At 35.3% G+C, this 16,634-nt stretch overlaps 1 protein-coding gene across 1 annotated transcript in view; it reads left to right on the top strand.

Annotated features, from left to right (window-relative positions):
• The window catches only part of LOC139707407 (zinc finger protein 678-like), a 19,588-nt gene extending 9,310 nt beyond the window's left edge, over positions 1–10,278 (top strand). The window contains exons 4-5 of the mRNA XM_071618643.1: positions 8,963–9,685; positions 9,854–10,278. Of these exons, the coding sequence (XP_071474744.1) occupies positions 8,963–9,685; positions 9,854–10,278 (1,148 nt within the window). The remainder of the gene's footprint in view (positions 1–8,962; positions 9,686–9,853) is intronic.
• The last annotated feature ends 6,356 nt before the right edge of the window (positions 10,279–16,634 follow it).

The raw sequence follows: 16,634 nt of genomic DNA, 5'->3' as shown, positions 1-16,634 counted from the left end.
GGACAGTCTGTGAATTTATTTTGCTATGTAATGAATAGCAGTAATTCACAATGCCTGCTCCTAGTGGTTATGTAAGTATAGCTGATCAATGTGGTTTAAAGAAGAATTTTCAGGGCTTAGACTATAGTTTAGTGGCAGAGGGCTTGCCTCACACATGTGAGGTACTGTGTTTGATCCTTAGCATACATAAAAATAAGCGGATAAAATAAATGTATTCTGTCCACCTATAACTACAAAATAATTAAAAGAAAGATTTCTATTGTAATACAAATATTCAGAATTTTGTGGGTTACATTACTCTAATTCTTGTGTCTTTTTTGAGTTTCACTCTTTAGACAGCTTCAGTGTTTTCATTATTTTTCTCACAACAGTGATATTGTTTTTATTTTTATATCTATATGTTATGATTAAATAGAAATTATCATAATTTGTCACTTTGGGAAAACATTAGGTGAAATTAGACTGCACTTGAACCATGTGCCAATTTTCAATCAAGTTTTCTATACTTACATGTATAAATATTACCCTTGTTTTATTTATGATTTATATATAGTGCCTTGATTGTTTACCCTGTTCTTGTGCTTCTTCATGTAATATATCTAAATTTTGTTATGTATATATACACACTGCAGATTGAACTCAGAGTTTCTATATATATAAATTTTGTTATATACATGTATATGTACTGCAAATTGAACTCGGAGGTTCTTATAATATTTACATTCATCATCACCCCCTTTTGACTTTTAGACTCTTGGTAAGTGGCTAAAGCTAAAATTTTATTTCCATGGCTCAGCCTTCCAAGTAGCTAGAATTAATGGCATATTCATCATCTCTCTATATATGAATCTGTTCTTTTGTCTAGGAGTAAGATTTTAGCTTTTTAAAGGTACCATAAAGATTTTTACAATTCTTTTAACTTTTATATATTTGTCAAATTTGTAATTGTGATCAAAACTGTGTAACTTTCTTGAATTTACTGTCTTATATATTTTAAATTTACTGGTCAGTAGTGTTCTTTCAAATTTTTTTTGTAACATTTTTTCTAGAAAATTTGGATCAACTAAAAAGTAAGTTCATTTTTCATCCAAACAAGTGCTCCTTTGTCACACTTTTTCATCCCTGATGCTATTCCTTTTGTTCTGTATAGTTGGCTACAGTAGATATCTCTCATAAGTAGAATTACCTGGTTTTTTTTTTTCAATTACTATTTCACTTAACACACTATACTAAAAGTTGACCGTTGTAAATATTATATAATTTCTTATCTTTGAAAAGTTTGAAAACTTTTCATAGTTCATTCCAAATTACCTTCATGTAATTATGTGAAATGATATTCGGTTGGCTTGCCACATTGGTCTCTATTGAATGTTGTTTTAATGAGAATAGATCTGTAAATATATTTTAATTTTACCGTCAAGTTGAGGGCTAATTGATGTACTTTCAGTTTTCTTACTCGGGGCTTTCTCAATTACCCCCAAAATATATTGAATATTGTAGCTTTTATTATTTTTATATCAGGAAGGAGTTTATAAAAAACTTTAATATGTGTAGTTATTGAATTGTTCAAATAACTTATTTGTTTATACAAAAGTAATATTGATTATTTGGTATTACATGGACTGCTTAGATTATTTGGGGTGCTATAGGATTTTTTTTTCTTTTTTCTTTTCTTTTTTTTTTTTTTTTTAGTAGAGGTTCTTTACAATTAAGCCACATCAACAATACTTTTTTGGGAAGAGTACTAGGGATTGATCTCAGGGGCACTTGGTCACTGAGCTACATCTCAAGCCTCATTTTTTATTTTATTTAGAAATATGGTCTCTTTGATTTGCTTAGCACCTTTCTTTTGATGAGGCTGGCTTTGAACTCAAAATCTTGCTGTCAAACTCCCAAGCTGCTTGAAATACAGATGTGTGTTACCATGCCTGGCTGGCAGCTGTTTTTATATTTCTTTTTGTGACGGTGTCTATATAAGTTGCTTAGGGCCTTGTTTAATCACTGAATTTGGCTTTAAACTCATATTCATAAATTTTGACAATCACTTTCACTTTTGTTTTGGAACTTATTGTGTTATGTTAGAAAGCAACTTCAATATTTTAATATCTTTAACATTTGTTTTGTGCTTTTAACCTGATCTCTGTGGAATAATATTCCATACACTATAGAGAAGATTGCCTCTGTAAACCTAATTAGTTTTTAATGCTTTTTGAAGTTTTGGTTTTTTTTTTTTTTAATTCCCTGGGTACTAATGCAATGCTATTTTTTTTTTTTTTTGCATTAATTGGGAATTGATGTTTCCAACTATAGCTTTGTTGCTTTCTATGATGTTGAATTTTTAGTGTGTGTTTTCTTTCTATATATGAAAAATATGTTTGTGTTACAAATATATTCACTATGATTGTATTCCCAGGATTGGTCATATTTATCTTTATATAATAATCTACTTTGTCTCTTATTTATATAGTATTATAATCTTTGCAATTTTGAATGTAATATTTGTCATATCTTTTTGATTTAGTCTTTTTGTGACCTTTTATCTAAAGACAATCTTCTGTAGATTTACATCTGAAATAGTTAACATATTTTTAGGTTTAATCTTGTTAGTCACATTGTGTTCTGATTAGTTTTTTTCAAAATAGTTTATTTGTACTTAAGTTACTGATGAGGAAGAACTTACTTCTGTAGTTTTCAAGTTTTGTTTATTTCTTATAATTTTTTCTACTATTAAAAAACTGCCTTAATTTGTAGTTCATAAATTTTTATAGTGATATTTCATTTTTAACTATTTTTTTATCTTTGATGTTTATTTTGTCATTATTTGGAATTACATAAAAGTACTTAAAAACAGTAGAATAAATTGGAAATAACATTCTTATGTTCTTATGTGAATACACAACCAGTGTAACTCCACAAAATTTACCACCACAAAAATAGGTAGTTATATTTATGAATGTATAATATATGAAGATATGTTCTACTGTCATGTATTACTATAGAAGAAATTTTAAAAGTTTCTTAGTTTGCACTATGTTTCAAACTGAATTAACTTTGGTTTTCTAAGATAATCAGTGTCTTTACATGTGTTGCCATGATTTATTATTGATTTCACACCTGCTTTTCTAACTTATGCTGATTAACAAAGAATTATGATAATTTTCACGCTTTAGTTTTCCAAATTCTATAGTAGAATCAAATATTTTATGTACAACAATGAAAGTAAAATAAAATATATATATATTTTTTTTTTTTTTTTCATTTTTATCATTGCTGTTGTGCAGATTTATTTTATTGGAAAGATTCCATTGATTATTTCTCTTAGAGCAGGCCAAGAAGTAAAGTCATTTTTGAATATGCATATATCTAAAGCCTGTATTTTTCTTAAAGTTTAAAAAATGGTATTGGTGGATAAAGTATTCTAGGTTCATATTTTCTTTTTCTTTCAACACACATACCTTTATGCTCCAATTCTTTTCTGGAAGGCTTTTGCAAAGAAATCAATGGTTAACCATAAAACAATATCATTATAATTAAAATTTCTCTTTTTCTCAGTCATATCAAAATTTTTTCTTGAAGAGTTTCAAAAGTTTGATTATAAATTTATTAACTTGTGTTATTTATTTATTTATTTACTTATTGGTACTGGGGATTTAACTCAGGGACACTCAGTCATTGAGCCACATCACCAGCCTATTTTGTATTTTGTTTAGAGACAGGGTCTCACTGAGGTGCTTCATGCATCACCATTGCTGAGTCTGCCTTTGAACTCATAATCCTCCTGCCTTAGCCTCCCTAGATGCTGGGATTACAGTCATACACTACATTATCCAGCCCTACCTGTGTCTTTTAATTAATTCTAGCCTTTAATATATTCTTCAAATTTCTAATGTATGAGACTGTGTGTGTGTGTGTGTGTGTGTGTGTGTGTGAAATGTGTGTGTGTGGTGCCAGGAATTAAGCCCTACCTTTTGCATGTGAAGTAAACATTCTACCATCTGAGCTGTGTCCCCAGCCTGTGGCATTGTTTTATAAAAAATATTTTTAGTATATAATTTCTGCTTTTTCTGTTGCTATATTTTTTCTGAATTTCTTTCAGTTTTCTACATTGTTATTTATTTTATTAAATATCTTTCAAGTAGTTATTTGGCATTGCTTAGTTATTTAACAGCATCAACTTTTTAACTCTCAATTACTAGTGTTATATTCTTTGTTTGCTTGAGTTGATAATACCCTTTATTATAGGAGCTATTATTTTCATTGAAATTTTTATATATAAAATCTACATCATTAAAGTCATTTTGGAAAATATTTGTAAGTTACAAAGGAAACAAAAATAGGTCATGTGCAATGATATGTCAATGTAATTCCGTATAACTGGGAAGCCGAGGCAGTGGAATGCCAGTTGAAATAAATTTCAGCATCTTTGTGATAAAGTGTCTCAAAAAAAGCATAAATATAGAAGTGTCTTGGATATATTTTAGTGATAGAATACTCCTGTGTTCAATCTTAAGAAACAAAACCCAAAGAGATAACAAATAAGTAAGAGATATTCATTTCCTGCAACATTTGTGTCACAGGTGGAGTCTGAGTATTTTGAAGTGAAGGGCTGTGATTTGATATTGTTGTGGTAATAGTAGTCAGTTTGAATGTTGTCCTCATCTGTGGTGCTATAAATTTTTAAGATGATTTTCAAAGTTTTCACAACTTTTGTCAGTGTATTCTAGTAAACTCTGTATAGTTCTTGAGTAAAAGTGGCTTTGAATTATACTGTTCTCTAACTATCCCCCCAACTTTATAAAATTTTATATATTTGCAGAGTATATTCATCATAGTGTAGTAAGCGGAATAACTTGCTATTTTAATTTTTTTTTCAGGTATGACTTCTAATCAAAACCAAGAATTTTCAGGAGAGCAAGAAATAAAATGTTTTTTGCAAAACTTGATAAAGAGAAGGTATGTATAACAAGACAGGTAATGCTTAATTTTAAATAAGGAATAGAAATTGAAAGAGAAGGAAATTATAAAAATTCTTTAAATGAAGAAAAAAACATGAAAATTATTTATACAGAAAATTACACAAAATTACACAAAAATGCTCCAAATTTATTTATCCAAGCATTCATCAGGTTATATTATTATAAACATCTCAAAAGATTGACTGCTCAAATGTGCCAGTCACTTTTTATTTTTTTTAAAACTTTTAATTACATTATTGTAATCGTAAACTTTTTACTACTTTGTATTCTGTGTAAAAAAAATTTACAATTCAAAATATTTTCAAATTAAAAAACTTATCAAATTACATATATATGTGATATTTGCAAGCCATTATGAAGCTGCACCTTAACAATATCTTCAGGAAAATAAAGATTCAACCAGTTTGCTCAGCTTTAGAAATAGGCAAGTTTTTTAAATTTAATTTTATTTTTTTTATTAGCTACACATGGCATTACAATGATCTTGGCAATTCATATATTTGAATCATTGGGGTATAATTTCTCATTTTTCTAATCGTACAGATTGCAGAATCACACTGGTCATAGAATCACCTATATACCTACAGCAATCATAAGGTCTATTCTATTCTGCTGCCTTTCCTATCCCCCCTACTCCTCCCCTCCCCTCCCATCGTTTCTCTCTATCTAATCTAATGTGCCACACTTTTTTTTCTTTTTCTCATCACAACATCATACATGTATTCTGTATAACGATGAGGTTCTTCTTCCATCTTCAGTGCAACTCCCCCACTCCCTCTTTTTCCCTCCCACCTCTCTTCCCTATTTAGTGGTAGTCTTCTTCTCATGCTCTTCCTCCCTATCCCATTTTGAGTCACCCCCCTTATATCATAGAAGACATTCGGCATTTGTTTTTCTAGGGATTGGCTAACTTTACTTAGCATAATCTGCTCTAATGCCATCCATTTCCCTGCAAATGCCATGATCTTGTTATATTTTAGTGCTGAGTAATATTCCATTGTGTATAAATGCCACATTTTTAATCCATTCATCTATTGAAGGGCATTTAGGTTGGTTCCACATTCTAACTATTGTGAATTGTGCTCTATAAACATTGATGTTGCTGTGTCCCTGTAGTATGCTCTTTATAGGTCTTTTGGGTATAGTCTGAGAAGGGGAATAGCTGCGTCAAATGGTGGTTCCATTCCCAGCTTTCCAAGGAATCTCCATACTGCTTTCCAAATTGGCTGCACCAATTTGCAGTCCCACCAGCAATGTATGAGTGTACCTATTTCCCCGCATCCTCACCAGCACTTATTGTTGTTTGACTTCATAATGGCTGCCATTCTTATTGGAGTGAGATGGTATCTTAGAGTAGTTTTAATTTGTATTTCTCTGATTGATAGAGATGGTGAGCATTTTTTCATGTATTTGTTGATTGATTGTATATCCTCTTCTGAGTAGTGTCTGTTCAAGTCCTTGGCCCACTTGTTGATTGGGTTATCTACTTTTTTGTTGTTTAACTTTTTCAGTTCTTTGTATACTCTAGAGATTAGAGCTCTATCTGATATTTGAGGGGTAAAAATTTGTTCCCAGGATGTAGGCTCCCTATTCACTTCACATATTGTTTCTTTTGCTGAGAAAAAACTTTTTAGTTTGGGTTCGTTCCATTTGTTGATTCTTGGTTTTAAGCCTTGTGCTATAGGTGTCTTATTAAGGAATTTGGGGCCTGCCCCCATGGGATGAAGATTAGGGTCAACTTTATCTTCTATTAGATGCAGAGTCTCTGGTTTGATTCCTAGCTCCTTGATCCATTGTGAGTTGACTTTTGTGCATGGTGAGAGAAAGGGTTTCAATTTCATTTTGTTGCATATGGATTTCCAGTTCTCCCAGCACCATTTGTTGAAGATGCTATTCTTTCTCCATTGCATGTTTTTAGCACCTTTGTCAAATACAAGGTAGTTGTAATTTTGTGGATTTGTCTCTGTGTCCTCTATTTTGTACCATTGAACTACCAGCCTGTTTTCCTGCCAATACCATGATGTTTTTGTTACTATTGCTCTATAGTATAGTTTAAAATCTGGAATTGCGATACCACCAGTTTCACTCTTCCTGCTTAGAATTACTTTAGCAATTCTGGGTCTTTTATTTTTCCAGATGAATTTCATGATTGCTTTTTCTATTTCTGCAAGGAATGTCATTGGGATTTTGATGGGAATTGCATTGAATCTGTAAAGTGCTTTTGGTAATATGGCCATTTTAATAATATTAATTCTACCAATCCATGAGCAAGGTAAATCCTTCCATCTTCTATGGTCTTATTCTATTTCTTTCTTCAGGGATCTGTAGTTTTCATTGTATAGACCTTTCACCTCTTTTGTTAGGTTGATTCCCAGGTTTTTTGTTTGTTTGTTTGTTTGTTTTTTGAGGATATTGTGAATGGAGTAGTTGTCCTTATTTCCATTTCAGAGAATTTGTCACTGATATACAGGAATGCCTTTGATTTATTGGTATTGATTTTATATCCTGCCACTTTGCTGAATTCATTTACTAGTTCTAGAAGTTTCTTGGTTGAACTTTTTGGGTCCTCTAGGGATCATGTCATGGGCAAATAGTGCTAATTTAAGTTCTTCTTTTCCTATATTTATGCCTTTAATTTCTTTTGTCTGTCTAATTGTTCTGGCTAGTGTTTCAAGAACTATGTTGAATAGAAGTGGTGAGAGAGGGCATGCCTGTCTCATTCCGTATTTTAAAGGGAATACCTTCAATTTTTCTCCATTTAGAACGATGCTGGCCTGAGGCTTAGCATATATAGCTTTTACCATGTTGAGGTAATTTCCTGTTATCCCTAATTTTTCTAGTGTTTTGAACATAAAGGGATGCTGTATTTAGAAATAGGCATTTTAATGAAAAAAATCAATACAGTAATAAAATGCTTAAAAATCAATTATGTTTTAAAACTTTCAATAATCTCTACATGAGTGCACATTAGATAAATGTCTACAGATCGATAATATAAAATTGCAGTATTCTAATCTGTCTTTATTATGAAGTAATAAGGACTTGATTTTCTATACAATATAGACAAATTGTCTTATCATTTAAGGCATAGCAGATGTAGATACTTGGAGAGACCTCTATATTTGTGATAAATCTTTCAATATCTATAGACATGTTTCTACCCTAGGTAATTTGCAGTACATTTGTTTTTGGTGTAATACAATATTAATTCTGTAAAACTCATTAAAATTTACTTCTTATTTAAATCCTAGAAAACACCCATATGATCATTTTAAAGAGCTTTACAGTGGTAAAAGTGAGAAAGATTTTAACCCATGCCCCAAATTTATTTATCCAAGCATTCATAACCAAAAAACAAATTACAGATACAAGGTATGTGAAAGCACTTTTAGTAAAGCTGCAAGCATTCCTGAACACCAGAGAATTAATATTGGAGGGAATCCCTACAAGTTACAAAAATATGTAAAAGCATTTAAAGATTCCTCAATTGTATATCAGAGCAGTGATAAAGCCTCCATAAGTAAAGGATGTAGAAAACATTTTACTCAAAATTTATCCATTACTAAAATCCACAGGCTTTACAGTGAAGATAAACCTTACAAATATAAGAAATGGGAAAATGTCTTTAAGTGTTGTTCAAGCATTTTTAAAAACTACAGTAATCATAGTGTAGAGAAAATCTGGAAATATAAGGAATGTGGCAAAGCTTTTAATCAAAAATCATACCTTAGGGGCTGGGGATGTGGCTCAAGTGGTAACACGCTCACCTGGCATGCGCTGCATGCTGGGTTTGATCGTCAGCACCACATAAAATAAAATAAAGGTGTTGTGTCCCCCGAAAACTGAAAAATAAATATTAAAAAAATATTCTCTCTCTCTCTCTCTCTCTCTCTCTCTCTCTCTCTCTCTCTCTCTCTCTCTCTCTCTCTCTCTCTCTCTAAAAAAAAAATCATACCTTAGTATACAACAGAAAATTCATACTGGAGAAAAGCCATACCAATGTAAAGAATGTGGAAAAGCTTTTAATCAAAGATCAAGCCTTACTCAACACCAGAGAATTCATACTGGGGAGAAACCATACAAATGTAAAGAATGTGCCAAAGCTTTTAATAAAAAATCACACCTTATTCAACACCAGATAATTCATACTGCAGAGAAACCTTACAAATGTAAAGAATGTGACAAAGCTTTTAATCAAAAATCACGCCTTACTCAACATCAGAAAATTCATAATGGAGAAAACCCATACAAATGTAAAATATGTGGCAAAGCTTTTAGTGGAAACTCAGGACTTATTATTCACCAGCTAATTCATACTGGTGAAAAGCCATACAAATGTAAAGAATGTGGCAAAGCTTTTAATCAAAAATCATACCTTACTCAACACCAGAGAATTCATGCTGGGGAGAAACCATACAAATGTAAACAATGTGGAAAAGCCTTTAATCAAAAATCAAACCTTAGTAAACACCAGAAAATACATACTGGGGAGAAGCCATACAAATGTAAAGAATGTGACAAAGCTTTTAATCAAAAGTCAAGCCTTACTCAACACCAGATAATTCATAATGGAGAAAAGCCATACAATTGTAAAGAATGTGGCAAAGCATTTAATCAAAAATCAAATCTTAGTAAACACCAGAAAATTCATACTGGGGAGAAGCCATACAAATGTAAAGAATGTGGTAAAGCTTTTAATCAAAATTCATATCTTACTAAACACCAAAGTATTCACACTGGAGAAAAGCCATACAAATGTAAAGAATGTAGCAAAACTTTTAATCGAAGAGTATACTTTATACAACACCAGAGAATTCATACTAGGGAGAAAACATACAAATGTAAAGAATGTGGCAAAGCTTTTAATCAAAAATCACACCTTACTCAACACCAGAGAATTCATACTGGGGAGAAACCATACAAATGTAAAGAATGTGGCAAAGCTTTTAATCAAAATTCATGCCTTACTCAACACCAGATAATTCATACTGGAGAGAAGCCATACAAATGTAAAGAATGTGGCAAAGCTTTTAATCAAAAATCAAACCTTACTCAACACCAGAAAATTCATACTGGGGAGAAGTCATACAAATGTAAAGAATGTGGCAAAGCTTTTAATAAAAATGCATACCTAAAACACCAGATAATTCATACTGGAGAAAAGCCATACAGATGTAAAGAATGTGGCAAAGCTTTTAATCAAAAATCAAACCTTACTAAACACCAGATAATTCATACTGGAGAAAAGCCATACAAATGTAAAGAATGTGGCAAAGCTTTTAATGAAAAAATCAAGCCTTAGTAAACATCAGACAATTCATACTGGGGAGAAACCATATAAATGTCAGTAATGTGGCAAAGCTTTTAATTGAAGATCATTCCTTAGTGAACCCCAGAGACTTCAGATGGTAGAAAAGCCATACAAAGGCAAATACTGTGGCAAAGCTTTTAATCAAAGATCATGCCTTATTCAACAACAGAGAATTAATACTGGGGAAAAGTTATACAAGTGTAAAGAATATGGCAAAGCTTTTTATCAAAGATCACACATTTCTCAACACAAAAGAATTCATAGTGTGGAGAAACCACACAAATGCAAAGAATGTGGCAAAGCTATTTCAATTAGAAAAAGTCTCATTGTTCACCAAAAAATTCATACTAGATAAGAGCCATATAAATGTAAGGAATGTGGCAAAGTGTTAAGTATGCTTCAAGTGTTACCACGCAACAGATGATTCATACTTCAAACCATCCTCACACACCTATAGACTGTAAAAGTCATTTTTTGTGGGATCACACCTTATTGGTCACCAGAAACTTCAGACTGGAAAGAAAAATTACAGTTGCCCGGAGATAGTTTTGAAGAGCTGACTGCATGAAACCCCACACTGGCCCAACCAGCCATGACCCAGGAGCCCATGGAAGTGAGCAGGGAGCACAGTTGGAACCTTGGCCCTCTTTCCTCCTGTGAACCTCTCCAGGTTCACTTGCCCCTTCCTCAATCACTCTGTATTGATTGAATTAAAATAATCTTTTTTTCAAAAGCTATGTTCGAACTTAAAGGCCACTTTTGTACCAAACCAACACATTAATAAAACTATCCTATGACTAAAGTCTATGATCACATCAAAGTTTTTTTCCATAACCTCAGATGGATAGGATGGTCGTTTGTCAATATTTATTTATAAAATATATTTATTTATTTTTGTACTACACCAGGGATTGAATTCAGGGGCACTCAACCACTAAGCCACATCACAGCCTTATTGTATTTCTTTAGAGACACAATTTTAATGAGTTGCCTAGGGCCTCACTTTTGTTAAGGCTGGATTTGAACTTGTGATTCTCCTGCATCAGCCTCCCGAGCTACATGGATGAGAGGCATGCACCACTAACTACATCCAGAAGTCAATGTCTCTTGCTCTGCAGTTAGATACAAAATTTTACTCAGATTTTAGTGTCCATAAAAACATTCAAAAGTTGTTTTTGTCACACTTCAGGCATCAGATTCTGGCTTTTAAAATGTCCTGCATGATACAATTTAGCTTTCTACATCAAATGCAGAGTTTACAAGTTTGAAACCAGATGACTGAGAAACAAAGATATTGAACAGGAAAATGCAACACATCCTGTTGTTAAATCCACACATGTAGTGGGTTTGAATGATTACACTGAATAGACACCAGGAGTCCTGTCCATGACCCCTGAGGCCCCTGAGCCTCCAGAGGGTCTGCACAAATGAGAATAAAGCACACTACCCTTCACCCACCCCTAAACATACTATATAGCATTTACTAGACAGACCAGGGGAAGCACTGTGTGTCTTTGTATCCAATGTGTGTCTTTGTATCCAATGTGTGGCTCTGCTTGCATATATATGACATCTGTTTTAGAGAACACTGATCCAGTACCTGATGAAACATAGCTGCCCTTTTTTTTCTCTTAAAAGAATACCACAGCCCTGCACACTTTACAAATCCATAATGTTGTTACATTTGGAAAAAAAATAAGAATGGTTAAAAAAAAATGGTGTCAATGAAAAGCATTTGAACTGATGAGTCCATCCTACCAGCAACTCTTATAAGGTACCGTTGTGTCACTCAGAAAAATGCAGGTCCATCCCCAGCCACACTGTGAAAGCTCAGATGGTGAAACCTTTCCCTGGACTCAACCTTGGCTCAGCCTTCAACGTGCTTCTTCCCAGGGAATGGTGGTTTTGACAGTTAATAAAGTATGAGAAAATCTCTTCCACTGCAGTACTTCAGATTCTCTCAGGATTCTGGAAGACTCAGTCTTCAGCTAGGCACAGTGGTACACACTTGTCATCCAAGCAGCAGGGGAGGGTGAGGAAGAAGGACCACAGGTTCAAATTCATCCTCAGCAATTTCACAAGAATCTAAGCAACTTAGGAAGATCATAACTCTAAAAAAGATTTGGGGATATGGCTCAGTGGTAAAGAGCACCTTGGTTTAATCTTATGTACAAAAAAAAAAAAGGAAAAAAAAAGACAAAGAGACTCAGGTTCTGTGGTAGTCAGACTCAGTATTTGCTGTGTGTCAGTCTGGACAATTGCATCATTTAAAAAGTTTTTTTTTTTTTTCAAATGATAATAGCTATAGTTACTGAGTGGTCACCATAGTGCTATAAAGCACAGATACCTCCACTGACTTTTGCTGTAACAGAAATATCTGCATGATAATCTCACAATATTAAGATGGTGCCTTTGTTGATGGTGGTTTTATTTGATAGCCTCTGGTCAATTACTCTCTCACAATAGGTGTGCATTAAACCCCCTGCAAGTCCTACTAACCCAGACTCTGTGAGCAGTAGCAGACCCTGAACAGACCCCAAGTAGACACAGAGACATCCATGCAAACTCCACTGCAGGTGTGGACTAAGCTTCGTGCCCCACTGCTCAGAGTTCTCAGCCATGGCAGTGGTCACACCCAGTGGACATTGGGCCTTCTAGAGGCATTTCTGATTTTCAAGGTAGGGAATAGGATTACTAAACATCATCACGATGGGCAAGCCCCTTACCAAAAACAAGTCTTTGGTCTCTAAGTTTAACCATGCTAAGGCTCAGGAACCCTGGGTAGATCATATATTTCACACAAAAAAGAACTAGTATTTTTCTAATTTATTATTTTCTCTCCAGTGCTTTAAGCACAGTTATTGTCTCCCAGTAGGTGAGGAAGGGAGGGAAGAAACAAAAGAAGGAGCAGAGGGAGACACACAGCATATTATCAGAAGAAACCTAAAGCCTGCAAGCAGGAGAATTATTAATTTGGGCCTCATTGTGGTGCTACTAAACCTCTGTCAAAGAGTTCTACCATCCTTCCCAAAGCTTACCAGTCCCAGGTCAGTCTATCAATGCCGAGACTGATGCCCCTGCTTGAACAACAGGCAAGATTCTTCCTAAGCAGGAACCCCATTGAGTAAGTAGTCTTTCTACCTCTTCTATCCCAAGAATGCACATTGGGTCATTGAACATTTCACCTGCATTCACACGTACACACACACACACACACACACATACACACACACACAAATATGCAAGCCATCAGAATCTGCAGCCCCATGCTGGAGGTGGTGGCCTGGGACATAATCTTGCCACCTACAAAGAAAACCTTTCACTTCTGATCCTGCACATTCCTGAGTGTTCTGTGCAGTGCTTCACTTTCCCCTTCCAAAGTGCCATCTGAGAGAATAAACCTCCAGTGAGATGCAATGCCATGCAAATCCAGGCCACTGTCCTCTCTACCTGGGTAGTATGTCCTTGTCCCAAACATCCTGAGCTCACCCCAGACAGGTATCACCTGGTGACAAATGGAGGATCAAAGGACAGAGGAGAGATTGTTGACTGGCATCAGAATTCTCTGCTCTGCTGGCCAAGCTTTATGCCTCACCAGAAGATACTCCATTAAAACAAGGAGTCTTGCTGCTCTGTAGTCACCCACAAGGCTGCTTAGGTCCCATGAAGCATGTGACCTAGAAGATTATAAACACAGACCCTTGCCTGAGGGAGCAGAGAGCAGGCTGCTAGAAACACCTAGAGAGTCACTGTCTTTTTTTGTGGAAATAAACAGTATTTGTGTTACCAAGGCCTTTTTCTATTGGGACTCTCTTTCTTTGACAATGGTGCTTTGCTGACCATGAAGGGAATGACTTCTTAGATTGCTTGTGTGTGTGTGGGTGGGTGGGTGTATGTTGGGGCAGAGGAAGGTACTGGGGATTTAACTAAGGAGCATTGTACAGTTGTTCTACTATACCTGAACAAGATCCCTATATGTGTTTTTTAAAATTTTACTGTGAGACAGGGTCTCTCTAAAATGCTCAGGCTGGCCTTGAGCTTGCAGTTCACCAGTTTTAGTCCCCTGAGTCACTTGGTTTACAGGCATGTACCACTACCCAGGCACGGACCACTGCACCCAGTCATGACCTTTTGGAGAGAGCTAATTCTTAGCGATAGTTAGCCAAATCCCCAAGTTGTTCACCTTGTGCAAATTAAACAATATAATTTCCATACCACCACTATCCACACTATTGTGCTCCTACCATCCAAGGCCAGTTTTTGTTTGATCTAATCACAGCATGTCAGATACCAGAATACCAGAGATGATCCATGCCCCCTAAAGCTAACTAAAATTATAACATACTAACCCTAAATTCACTTATGCTGTCTCATCTTCCTGCACAAATACAGGAAAGTCTCTTTCCCATGTTCTCCATCACCTTCCACATGCTCATCTCCTGACCAACCCTGAAGCTTCCCAAATGGCTCTGCACTTCTGCTTATGGAAAACTGTAGATCTCTGTGACAGTCCATGTGTTTATGTGAGTCTCCCATACCTGATTAAAACAAACCCAAGGCACTCTTACTACAATGTCAAACATATACAGCTTCTCAAAAGGGCCAGGGCAACTGTGTCTGTAACCTGCACTCCTGGGTTTTAGTCATGGGGAGGCACCCAAGCCCCTGCTTTCTGTTAAGCCCTCCCATCTTAGTGCTGGGAAACACAAAGGGCTGCCAGAAGTGGGAGGGAAGGAGGAGCACTGCTCCTGGGATGTGGGAATTGTGCAAGCACTGTTCCTGTTGCATACAGTCTCTTCTGCCATGGATGAAAATGTGGGTTGCAGAAGAGGCACAGGAGCAGATAAAGGCCACAATAGTCTGGAGTAGAGCTAGACTTGGACTCAAGATTCAAATTCGAGTTATCTTCCCACCTTCTCATTTACCTTCTCAATCAACACTTTAAAGCATCAAAGAAGGCAGGCCATATGTTCTGGGTGTTCATAAAAGCATAATATACTTTTCATGAGAAGAAAATATCCTGTCTCCACTTTCCTCCTCCAGATTGGTATTATTAGGGCCTGTGACCATAGCTCTGCCACCACCAGGACTTCAGGCTGTGGAGAAATAGTCAGCCTCTCGTGTATGGGGAGGAGACCTGTATCATTCTGAAAAAAAATTCTATTAAAATCCTATAGCCATTGCTCCCTGTAGTCAAAGACTCTGGCTTCATATCACTTCCTGGTATCTGCAGTAAAATCTGCCTCAGTGAGGAACACTTCAGGGACTCTGATGGGAGCAACAAAGAGAAGCCAGATCCACCTGCAAAGCACCCACCACTAGCAAAGAAAAAAAAAAAAATAAACAAACACACACACTCTTGCCATCTAGTGGTCTTATCCGGCTTATGGGGATATGCACATTGTGGTCCACTATCTTCATTTAAGAAAACCATGGTCCACCCATTCATGGTTACAGTGCAGTATCATGGCCTTTAGAGATTTTTTTTAACTTTTAAAAATATGTTTTTAGTTTTAGGTGGACACAAAATTTTTATTTTATTTCTATATGGTGCTGAGGATCAAACCCAGTGCCTCATGCATGATAGGAGAACACTTTTCCACTGAGCCAAAACTTCAGCCCCCTTTAATCTTCTTAAACAACAGATTGGGTATTGCTTTCTTCTCTGGAAGAGAAATAAAGATCAAAACATTTACAGGGATTTGACTATTAGCTGTGGGTGGTGTTGTTGAGGGTCTAAATGGAGATATTGCAACAGGATTCCCTGAAGATCTGAGCAGTTGGGTTCCATACACCCAGCCCCTTGGATCTCAGGGTCTGTACATCAGGGCTGGAACTAGACAATTTTAGATGCAGGTTAGTGAGGTGTAACTTATTGAGACCATAATATTTTTTTATAAAGTAGTAAAAAAAAAAAACAAAACAAAACAAAAAAAAACACCTTGTTCTTGGAGGAGAGACCAAATCAGGGCATAGATTCTCAGCCCCAAGCATGCAACTAAATGGATTATGAAAATTAAGATTTGTGAGCCACTCTGAGTCTCATCTAGTAAGGCTGGGATGAAGCCTGAAAATCCACATTTCTATCCAGTTCTCTGGTGAAACATATTTTTCTGGGGCCCAGTCTTTGGGACCAAGGATCAATCATACTATGACTTGGGCTAAACTACTTCTTAATAAATGATAGAGGACAGATGTGAGTGGTGGTACCCTGAGGTTCAGGGAATAATTCTATAAAGTGGGCCCACTGTGTTGACCCCCACACACTTTCCTTTTCACAAAGAAATTAACCTGCATCCCTGCCTGACTTAAATGGAGAGGGTATGTCACATTCTTCATTGAACTAT

Source organism: Marmota flaviventris, chromosome 10 (assembly GCF_047511675.1).
Source record: "Marmota flaviventris isolate mMarFla1 chromosome 10, mMarFla1.hap1, whole genome shotgun sequence".
Taxonomy (NCBI): domain Eukaryota; kingdom Metazoa; phylum Chordata; class Mammalia; order Rodentia; family Sciuridae; genus Marmota; species Marmota flaviventris.
Note: the sequence above shows the minus strand (reverse complement) of the source record. Positions and strands in the feature narration are given on the sequence as shown.